The sequence below is a fragment of the Macrosteles quadrilineatus genome, unplaced genomic scaffold (genome assembly GCF_028750875.1).
Source record: "Macrosteles quadrilineatus isolate MER2022 unplaced genomic scaffold, UCM_ALF_1.0 Scaffold_12__1_contigs__length_5162894, whole genome shotgun sequence".
Lineage (NCBI taxonomy): Eukaryota > Metazoa > Arthropoda > Insecta > Hemiptera > Cicadellidae > Macrosteles > Macrosteles quadrilineatus.
Window position 1 is genome coordinate 2,093,281 of NW_026542605.1, and position 11,814 is coordinate 2,105,094.

Sequence of the window (11,814 nt, forward strand, 5' to 3'; positions counted from 1 at the left end):
AAGACCCGTCTGGACAAAAAATTGTATTATAGTTTTTTTTAATGAAACTATTTAATCAATTTACTCAACTAATAATATTATGCTTTTCATATTTAATCTTTATTATTTTGTGTTTTTATGTTTAGGCCCCATGTGATGATGGCCCTTCGTTAAAAATTGGTTGGTTGGCCAACCGTAAGACTTAGTGCCAAAACTTACCGTTGGCCATAACCTTCGACAGAAACGTTAGGCCAACGATTTGCCAACAATTTTTGCTACTTGGGCAGGTGCAAGAATTATAAAATAAACTGAATAAAATGGAATCCTGTTACACCACAATAGGTTACAGTGAGGTCAAAATGAACCAATTGGGTGGAAACGGACACGGTGCCTGCTCGATCCGCGCTGTAGAAGTTCACAGATAAATATTTGGTTATATGATGAGAGTCAAAGTAGTACAATTTTTTTCACAATTTTTATTAGGTATGCATCCTGCAACCACGGCCACCTTAAACTCCAGGCCGCGGCCTTCGAAGTGGCAACATCGCAAGTAGTGTTTTAACAGCTGTTTTGTTTGGATGCAGCTATAATGGTATTTGTGTATTTTTTTAAATACGAAAGCTTGGTTGCTGGGCTATGAAAATATTAACTCCGCTTAAAATGTACAAAATAGATTTTCAATTTAAATATTGTTTTGGTTTTCAATTCTATGTTTTATTTCCAATCTTTTAATAAATTTATGTTCATAAATTTAATTTAAAATGAATAATACGTGAATGGTGTCACCTGTCTGCCATGCTATTTTATGGGACGTCTGGCGCTAGACAACACTACTTGCAACGTTGCCAATTCTACCAGGCCGCAGCCTGAGTTAGTGGTGGCCGTGCTGTATAAGTACACTACGGTGGCCGAGGACGCGGCTAGTCACGCACCTCAATGTGCACTGATCACGTCATCAACAAAAAAACATCAGTCTTCAGTGTGCCGATCGAATTTTGTTTGTCAATTGGGTTTGGTTTTAGTTTATTTCCTTAACGTTAGTGGTAGGTAGCAGTGGCGCTAGGACCTCTAAAAATGTGTATAAAGGCCCGATACGTTTTTAGGAAGAAATGTAGGGCCCATGTATAATTTATTTACAGGCTCCAAACGGGGCTGGCTTTAGTCCCTATAACCTCAATCTCTTTGGAGTCACCACTGGTAGTAGACAAAATAAAGGAAGCACCTCAAGAAAATGCAAACGCAGTGAATAAGGTCAAAATCGCGATTTTGGACGGACGATTTTTTGGACGGGAAATTGCCATGAATCAAATCCACCAAACCTAAAAAAAATATGATTGCTGCGTCACTGAATCAGTGTATAAATAAAAATAAAAGTAACTTCTTTGAACCGGGGGATAAACATGGGGGGAAATGCAATGTTTCTACTGGTTATGTAATATAAAAGAGTAGCTGCATGGTTGCTAAATCAATCTAGCCTTTGAAAGCAAACTAAATTATTAAGAAAAAATAATACCAAGTCAAGTACGTCAAGTAAGTACTAAACTGTCAAGTGTCAATGTCAAACTCAAACTGTCAATAATATTGTCATTGTGTGTAAATTATAAAATTTCTTGGTTGTGTAAGAAAGTTTCGTGTTAGGCTAACTTAGGTGTTTAAGGTAATTCTACAACAATCTATAAGATTTTAAAAATTAAGAGAAATAACTAATGGCTTAACCCTAGGTGAAAAATGTGTTTGGTCTATTATTAACTTACTTTTAAGTTATTGGCTGTGTGTAGTGAGTAGCATCAACTCTTAACTTTAACAACTTTAAGTCTTTTGACTATTAACTTGTATTAGTTTATTTATTAGATCTATGCTGGCATTAAATTCACCATATAAAAGCTTTCTTAATATTAGAATGTCGTTTGGCTATTTTGCTTAAGCAGCTTCTTTGGATGCTTAGCTTCTGTTTTGCTCAGTTCCTTGAAGTTCAGTTCCTATGCATTGGTTAAACAAGAATGTTATTTTTTATTAGTTTTATTACTTTTAAATTTTATTTGACACAGTCTAAGCCAACAAGTGTTGGGCAACGACATAGGAGTTGGCTTGAGCCAAAAGGAGTTTTCTGAACCTTAAGTAGACACTAAGTTTGGGAAATTATGCACTGGGCCGGATTTAGCATTTTGGCAACCCTAGGCCCAATAATGTTTTCACCCGTAGTCTGGTAAAAGTAACAGATAGTAAGTTAATGGTACTACAAACCTTTATCAAAAAATTATGTCAGGCCTTAACTTGTATTAATTTCTTTTAACACCACTCCACAACACAATTTTATCATAACAGGTTTTTTGAAGAATTTACTTGATTCAGGGGTAGACTTCCGTAACTTATTTGTTGTCAAAAATAACTGAATAAAAATATCGATTACCGGTATTCAATTGTTTTGTTCGATATATCGACCGATATTTTCATTTGATATATCGATCAATATTTTAATTCGGTTGTTTTTGACAACAGATACGGAAGTCTACCCTGATTCAGTCCAAAATGCCGTCTAAAAACGTTTGCCTGAGGAACAATTATAGATATCTATTAGCCTGGAAATAGTTAGCTCATATCTGTGACACTGAAACAAAACGATCCAACCCTCAGACTAAGGATCTCAGACATCCTCATTTTGCCGGACTCGTCTCTTTTTGGGTAACTTACTTAAACAACGTCGGTGGAAGAATTTGAGCAAAACCTTAAATTGTCCGGGATTTATAAAAAAAAAACATTTTTTCCTTAAAGCTTAGTATGCCCCTCAGTAGTAGCATAGTATTGCCTTTGTTTTGTATTGCCTAAATGAAAATTAAAAGCAAATATTTTAGTGATAAAAATTAATTGGCAAGCAAATGGAAAATTCTAGTTTAAAATGTCAAAAGCTTACAATATATAGCCTAGGCTATGTCAATATCTGATAGCTATTATAGATGATTTTAGTTATAGATGGCTACGTCTATAACTGTCTGATCTACTCCCAGTGCAAGTTAGAATCAATTTATTCGTTACATACCAGTGTAATTCAGGCAATACATAAGTTGAAGTGCAAGGTATGGGTTAGCTTTGTCGATACTTGGTATCCCTGTTATTGCATTACAATACAGTATTGCCTGTTTGCTTTGGTGAGTTTATAATGAATCACAGAAGTCCAACTAGGCCTAATCAACAACTTTTAAATTAATTTGGTCCATCATATTTATTTTAACTTTGTAGGATGGACAGGAGGAGGCTAAATAAAAATTCATGGTGTTGAATTATCTTTGCACAGTCATAAGAAATGTTGGCAATCCAAGCTTATCAATATTCAAGTAGGCTGAGGAACAGGCTACGGTACTCTAGAAATAAGCTAACTTATTAGACAACATTACACTACAACATGACCACTATTACAGATAACATAACATCTCTTCAAAACCATATTGTATAGATAGGCCTAATGTATAATTATATTTTCATAACCAATTTATTAAAATACATCTAAGCCTGTAAGTTAAGTTAGGCCTATGTATTATATTTTATTCAACACCTAGCCTTAATTAATTTAATTTTGCTTTGGCAGGTAGGTCAAAGCCATGACTCGTCATGCAAGGAATTGCACTGCTGGTGCAGTATACACTTACCATGAGAAGAAGAAAGACGCTGAAGCGTCAGGTTATGGAACTCAAAACCAAAGAGTGGGCAAGGATTCTGTGAAGAATTTTGACTGTTGTTGTCTAACTCTTCAACCTTGCCGAGACCCTGTAGTCACGTAAGATACATCTTTACTCTTATATGAAGCCCAGATTGCCTTAAATCTTTTGACTCATAACTTAATGCCAGAAATTCATAGTAACATATTTTGAACACTTTGGGATTAAACCCTTGTCTGAACCATTAAAAGGCCAAACCATCTGAATCACCATAACAAGACCAAATCCTTTTTATAACCATGAAAATCAAGTGCACAAGATTAGAAACCTAATTCAGCAATAGCATTAGCATTATACTGTCCAGTACATCCCTAGACAAAGTGCTAGTGACTTGTTCATTGCGTGACTATAAACGAACCTGTGCTATAAACGATGTCGATGTAGTTTACAAAGATTTTGTTTTGTGATTTAGTAAGCTTTTAGCATGATGCAGCATGACAAACAATATTTAATTTATCACATATTATATGCCATTAGTGTCCTTTTGACCCTCGCTCATTTTCCAACCTTAACTTTGCCTCAGTTGTTACTGTTAACTTGAGCTCATATCAAGAGCCACTTTTAAGCTCTTGTTATCAAATGTATAGAGCATTATAATGAATTTACACTATTAAAAAAAAAAATTCTTTAAGTATTGGTGTTCTCTGTTGTTTGATGTACTTTTTATACCATGTGGTAGTATGACAATATACCTATAAGTATACCACTTTCTTGTAATTTTTTAATATTTTTAGTGAATTTCCCTATAGGGGAAGTAGCTATTACCGTAGGTCTCATGGCAAGACTTGAGCCCGGGACCGATTTACTTTTTCATTTTGATGTCCCCAGAGGCTAAAACACTATTCATTTAAATGTTCCGCGCTTGCGGTCTCTCCCTTTCTTTTACTCTTACTCCTTTCTTCTAAGTCCGTGTATGTTCTAAATTCAGTATTGTAATCCATAGTTTGTTCGGTCGGTCGCATTTTAAATTTGTAATGTGTTATTTTAATCGATGAAATTGTTAAAGCTTCATTTTTAAGTAATAAAGTGTTATCTGATCCCTCATCCACGAGTTTAATTGGTCTCCTGCTCCCAGCCGCTACAAAGACTACAAGAGATGGTGCCGACCTGTCACAAGAGTGTGATTTTACTTTCCCTTCAGCGGTCCCTATGAGTGTTTAACGTTTTAGTTTACTTAGAGTTAAGCTCATGTTTGATGACAACACAACACTTTAGTGGCCTACGTTTCTCATTGAACATGAGTACAGTTATATTTTGTATTTGAGCAATGAAAGAGGATTTTAAATTTTTGTTACAGGTCAGAAGGATATTTGTTTGATAAAGAAGCTATTTTAGAATATATAGTGAGGAAGAAAAACGAAATAAGCAGAAAGACAAAAGAATATGAAAAGCAGAAGAAAAAGGAAGAGGTACCTTATAAGTAATATTGTATGTTTTTCTGACCTGTTGATATTTCATTTATTTATTTTTGGTCACTTAGGCCTAGACACTTTCAATGGAGCAAATTTAAATCAACTATTCAATAACAAAATAAAACCCTCCAAATAGTTTCTATAACAAATCCAGCAATCTGTTAACCTTCATAAAATCTTAACACATGAACAGTATATTTTTTGCTAAATTCATAAATACCATACATTCTTTTACAATAAGAAAGGTAAACGGTGACTGTGGGCAAGTTAAAGTGTGTGTTTGACTGTATTTAGAAGAAGAAGAAGATAAGGGGAAGGAAAGCAAAGGTTTGGAGTTATAACTTTGAATAATGGCAAAAATGCCACTGTGCAAAGTAAACCAACCAACATTGATACGCACTAGCCTATAGGCCTACTGAATATTGCATGGATTTGTTTTATTTTTTCAGTCAGAACTGGCAGAGTTAGCTGCAGCTGAGAAGGCATCGAAGCTGAACAGCTTTGTGAAGTCTGAAAATAACATCGTTAGCTCTCCTAGAGATGTTTTTAGGAAAGGTAACTTTAGAATATCTTGTAAACTTAAATTTAAGTTAAATTAATTGATACTGTATCTTCATTCCAGATGTGACACTGGTTTCAGACTGAATTCAGATACAATAAAAATATGAAAGCAGTTGAAAACTAACAATGAAGTTTTATTACAGTAACAAAATCTTAAAAATTTCAATTAATAATTTATTTAGATTATTTATATTCATTTAAAACTTCAGAATCTGAATACTTAAAATAAGGCATTACTGTAACCCGAAATTTCAGGGAATTTTTATCACTTTCTGAATGATTTAAATAGTTTTAGCTATTTTTTGTAGACATTAATCTTACTCTATCATAATTTTTACTCTTAATTTAGAGTAATTGAAAATCAACAATCACAGGGAAATTAAGATAAGATAAGATCTTTATTTCCATTAGATATTCTTTTGAATACATTGGATTTATCAGGATGTTGCCTCAAAAGAGGTAGATAGTATCATTTTTGCTATGGTTGCAAGATAATTTGGAATCGGTTTTAAATAGCGAATATCAAAGCAATAATTTACTATTTTTATTATTGATTTGCAGCTTCAGGAAACTTTTCTGTGTTGTTAAATAGTATAAAAGAAATATACATAAATTGCTTTGATTAATTATGACATTTATTAGCCTGCAAAAAAATTATACTTTTTCTTCTGGTAGGCTGCCTAGAAAGTAAAATGAACTTTCTGTTATTTAAATTGTATAACCTTTTTTAGTCCAAATACAGTAGACTCCCTCTTATCCGGACTCCTCGGGACCGAGGCCAGTCCGGATAACGGGTTTTCCGGTTAAACGGACGTCCCCTAAAACTTATTGAAACGGACTCTTTACTGTGATATTCGACTTAAATTTAGGAGAGCATTGTATTTAGTTGGACTTTGGACATGTGATCACTGGTCTCAAATCTTTCCCACGAGAACAGTTGTTTCAGTAACGCCCACTTCCTGCCGATCTAGTTCGGTTAAACCAATGTGCTGGAAAAAATTGTCCGATTAAAGAGATGTAATTTCCGCCGAATGTAGTCCGGTTAAACCGATGTCCGGTTAATAGGTGTACGAATAAGAAGGAGTCTACTGTAGAATTATTTTGTTTCAGAAAATGGTAATGATGGCCCATCAGTTTCAAACATGGCTGGGGGCAAAGCCAAACATTTACCTAGTTTTTGGATCCCATCAAAAACTCCAGAAGCACGCAAAACCAAAGTAGAAAAACCAGTAAGTTTATTTTTTGTTTGCTGTATATGGAACTCAATTCAACATTGTTGGTTCTGGATATAGTGTGAAATAAATTGATTAGGTACCATAAACGAGCCCTGTACTAGTGTTCCATGTTCCAGTTTCCCTTCCACGTTTCTATCCTGGAATTCCCCTAAAATCCCCCCTTTTTGGGGGGCATTTAATAATTTCAAAATCATAAAATGAAACTTCCTGCTAAGTTTGCACGACCGCCAAAAGGACATCTTTGTATATTTACTTTGAAAAGTATTAGAGAGGAGGTTCTTGACTTTTTATTCACCCTGTAGATCATGAATACACTCTTCATTTCTTCTCAATATCGGTACCAGAAATGTTTACAAAGCCTGAGCATTTATAAAATATAATTTGATTCATTACAGGACAAAAACGTGCTTTGTCCCATGACGGGTAAACCACTTAAGTTGAAAGATCTGATTGACGTCAAGTTTACGGAGGTGAAGGATCCAGATGACAAGAAGTCCCATCTGGTGAAGGAGAATCGTTACATGTGTGCGGTAACTCACGATGTGCTCAGTAATGCTGTACCCTGCGCCGTCCTTCGACCAACGTAAGTAATGTTGGCATTCAAGTTTTGTACTGGGTCGAGAGGTTATGTTTTCAATGCTCAGTATGAATTCTGTTTGCTAAATGTAGAATTTGTCTGTGTCATATGATATAGTGTAATTTAATGAAGTGTTGGATGCTCTAGGCCTACAGCTTCACAGAGAACCTACGATGTATTATTGGATGGAATTTTTATTTCATGTCCATATCGATTAAAATATTTCATTCTACTGGCTATATAAATTTTAAATGTATTGATTTTCTGTTTTGTGCACTCTTTTACCCTAGAATTATGTACTTTAAAAATGGCTAGGAGGAGCAGTGAAGGTGTATTAACAATACATCATTTTCAGATGATTGTAATCAATTATAGGCTACAAAATTTAAGTACAGTCCACTCTTGGTAATTCAAACACTTGATAATTCAAAACTTTCGATAATTCAAAATGAAGGCTCAGTCCCTAGAGAATCTCTCAATATTTCAAACTTTTACCATGCATTTTGATACACTCGGTATTTCAAAGTCCAAATAGAGGGCAGGTCAATTTGTAACACGCAGTAATTCGAAGTTTCGTCGGCAAAACACTCTATAATTCGAAATAACTCAGTAATTCGAAGTTTTGTCGGAACACTCTATAATTCGAAGTCATGCTGTAATTCGAAGTTTCGTCGAAAAACACTCTATAAATCAAAGTCACGCAGTAATTCGAAGTTTAGTCGGCAAAACACTCTATAATTCGAAGTGATCTCTTCCTGTTATAACAGGAAACTATATACAGTACAGTACATCCTGTTCCCATGGTAGGCTAGTGTTGGACGTTTTGATGTTTGTTTACAGAATTAGTTAGAGCAGTAGTCTGAGTTATAGTTCGCTGACTTGTTTTTCTAAGTTGGCAATCCGATCTCTAGATTGTGCGACATCTCCTTGAGCACAAACGTAGTTGTCGACAGCTGATAGTTCAGCGATTGGCGATATAGCGCTAAATAACAGATTTCTTTGCAACTACAGTAACTGAAAAATAAGCCGTTGATTGTTTAAAAGTGTACTAACATACGGTATGATGTTTTATTGTAACGTGCTGTACCTTTGTATGTATTAAACAAATGAACTCTCTGTAATTCGAATGGTTTATTTTTCTCCTGATAAATCGAACTCTTGATAATTCAAAACTTTTGATAATTCAAATTTATATGCTTGGCCCACCGATTTCGAATTATCAAGAGCCTACTGTATACTGTACTCTACTACCTTTTTGCCATAGTGACAAAATCTTGTTCATCTGCAGCAATCCTAAATCTTTAGTTTACTTTTTAGAGTTTAACTGAAATATAATTGAATTAGAATCAAAATTGTAAGAGTACCATTAGGGTCCAGTGAGTAATAAATTAATGAAGTGTAATGGTTTAAAAAAATTCGCAAATGAATTATATAATACAAGAAATAATATTTTCCCCTTGGTACTAAAATGCAATGCTCTTGAATTACAGCCTGATAAGTGATGATAAAACATCAGGTTCTTAAAACCGCCTTACCACAAAAACTCAGTTAAAAATTAAAATAAGACACCTTTTACTTACTTAATCCTACCTCCTCTTCAAGCTTGGGGCCTTCAATGTGCCTTTTTACCTGATCTAGTAGCTTCTCTCTAAATTCCTTTTCATGATATGTCTTCTGTCTTAACACCTCACTATCCACTTCCTTGTGTTTCTTGCTATTCCCGCTTTCCTGCTTACAGCGAGGTTTACTCAATGCCTCCTTTGTTACACAAATCTCTTCTGCAATGTGTGAGGAGGAAGGTCTATTCATTAAGTTTCTTCAGATCCGAATTATTAAAGCATTAAAAGCGAAAATTCCTATATTTGCTCACTTAACTGGAGCTTCATATACATAATTATGTTTATTTTACTTCTTGTGTTAACAGGGGAGACGTTGTTACGATGGAATGTGTTGAAAAGTTAATAAAGAAAGATTGGATCCATCCCCTTACCAATGAGAAACTCACAGAGAAAGACATCATCCCTCTGCAAAGAGTAAGTCAATAGTTGTAAAATGGTTTCATCTAGGTCCTACACCTGTATTTTTCTAAGCCTTTTGATATGACAAAGGTAAATAAAGGAATAATCCTGTTTAGAATACACTTTTTGTTAGGGTTGTGCAAATAGTAATTAAGGATAAAGCCATTCCAAAAATATTTTTTAGGACGCTGAAGAGAAAAATGATTGCTTTACATCTGTTGAAACTCCAACACCAAATACACTACCTTTATAATTGAATGTCATTTTGTCTGACAGTACATAGAGTAAAATTAAGTATAAATTTGTAAATGATTTTATTAGGCTATCTTCCTATGTGTATAACATTAATACCCCCGCCGCAGCAAACCTGCAGACTAAGCGAATTTCCATTTGACTGATTGGATTTACACTGAAATGTCTACTTAAATATAACATTTATTCCCGATTTAAATAGAATTAGTTTAAAAAGTACTTAGGTTTGCTGCATCAGGGAGGTTAAAACTGTTTTTTTTGTAAAATGTTAATAGTTAGTAAGAAATAAAAAATTTTCCAAATTTGATCAAAATATGTTCATAAACAAGCAAACTACAACAGTTTACTTATTCTCCATAAGAATAACATGGGTATTTTAAATTTACAATTTTTTGAAATTTTCTCCGTAACCATTAGGCGCATAATAACGCTTCAATATACTAAATTATTTGTTTTTTTAAGCTCTACAAAATGGTTTAGAAAGAAATTGCAAAATTTTATGTTTTTTGAGTCAAAAATGGGAAAAACCTATTTTTACCCCATAAAACCCCCCATAAACCCCCGTTCCCATGGTCCGATCATGCTGGATCGCGAACTCGTTCGAATAAACGTAGGTTTACACGTTTGTACCAAATTTCATCAAAATCGGATCATTTTTGCTCGAGTTATCGTGCTAACGGACATATATATATATATATATATATATATATATATATAAATATATAAATATATAAATATATAAATATATAAATATATATATATATATGAATTTGAACGAATGGTGTTTTTAGCCTCTAGGGACCTCAAAACGAAAAAAAAATCGGTCCCGCGTCCAGATCTTACCATGAGTACTACGGTAATAGCTTATTCCCTATATGGGAAATTCGCTAAAAAAGAACACAAAAACCCTTGAGGATACCATAAACCTCAAACCTATCAACCACATTTAAATCACAAAGTTCCTGATGAGAAATTCCCAGCAATCAGTTTTTTATTAAACCTCGTTCGTACATGGCGATTTTACTCGCTGCGACTAGGACTTCAGTAGTGGCTACTTAAGCACGGGTCACACTAGGCTGGCATCAGCCATGAATTAAAAGAAGCCAGTATCAAGGATACTGTTATCAAGGACCCTTAGACTAATATAGTGTTTTGAGCCATTTAATATATAAGCTGATAACTCAAAAAGTAATCCTGAGAACATTGTAATAAATGTATGTTTTACAGGGAGGAACAGGGTATTCCAAGACAAATGAAAACCTAGAAGGAAAGCATGAAAGACCTGTCTTGCAAGCCTAAACATTCATCATCTCTTATATTTATGAATTTGCTCCAAATAGAATATTTTTATGTACTATTGTTGTCTTATTCCCTGACAAAATTATTACCCATTTTATTTAGCTGTCAAAACTTAAGGTAAATCACATTCATTTTATTGATTTTATGTTATTCCTTTTTTGTTTCTTTAGGAGTGTAGGCGTTTGTCATTACCCATGTCAAATGCCCCATTGCTCCCTCCCAGTAAATAAATCCTAAATAATATCAATGCAAACAGACTAGTGTACTAAATGTGTTCTACCCATACGCTAAGTAAAATAGCTTATTCCCAATATGGAAAATTTGTTGAAAGTCAGTAAGTATTAGGAGTCTGCGGGTCCCCAAATTTTTCGGTCTAATGAGAATTAAATATTATGTATGTTAATGACGTTAAAAGACACAGTAGAGCAATTGCCGCAATGCCAGAGCCAGTCATCTACTGACAACAACCGTGCAACAGGAAACGCTAGTCCACCGATGATTCCTCACAAACAATCCAGTGGTGGGAGTATTTGAGGAGGGCCTCACCTCGCCTTGTGACGTCATCATCATTATTAAAAATTTTCATATCCAAGCAACAATAAAATACAGCTATGTGTCATAGTGTTGATTTAAAAAAATTATATAAGTATTGGTGATCTCCCTCCACTAAAAGCCATACATAATCTGTTTTTAATAACTAGTAGTGCCTATGCAATTATTATTTATATAACACTGTGCTGGTGTGATGTATACAATTCCATGGTGTTT

At 34.2% G+C, this 11,814-nt stretch overlaps 1 protein-coding gene across 2 annotated transcripts; it reads left to right on the top strand.

The window, feature by feature from the left end:
* The first annotated feature begins 1,536 nt into the window (after nt 1-1,536).
* LOC129004860 (nitric oxide synthase-interacting protein homolog) lies at nt 1,537-11,102 on the top strand. Of its 2 annotated transcripts, none has more exons than XM_054433539.1 (8): nt 1,537-1,636; nt 3,563-3,751; nt 4,990-5,101; nt 5,554-5,659; nt 6,776-6,894; nt 7,296-7,483; nt 9,402-9,510; nt 10,975-11,102. In XM_054433539.1, exons 2-8 carry the CDS (start codon nt 3,576-3,578, stop codon nt 11,044-11,046), a joined length of 882 nt encoding a protein of 293 aa, XP_054289514.1. In that variant the 5' UTR covers nt 1,537-1,636; nt 3,563-3,575; the 3' UTR covers nt 11,047-11,102. The 2 variants fall into 2 exon arrangements, with proteins under 2 accessions (XP_054289514.1, XP_054289513.1); XM_054433538.1 differs by having other exon boundaries at nt 1,546-1,636; nt 3,567-3,751.
* The last annotated feature ends 712 nt before the right edge of the window (nt 11,103-11,814 follow it).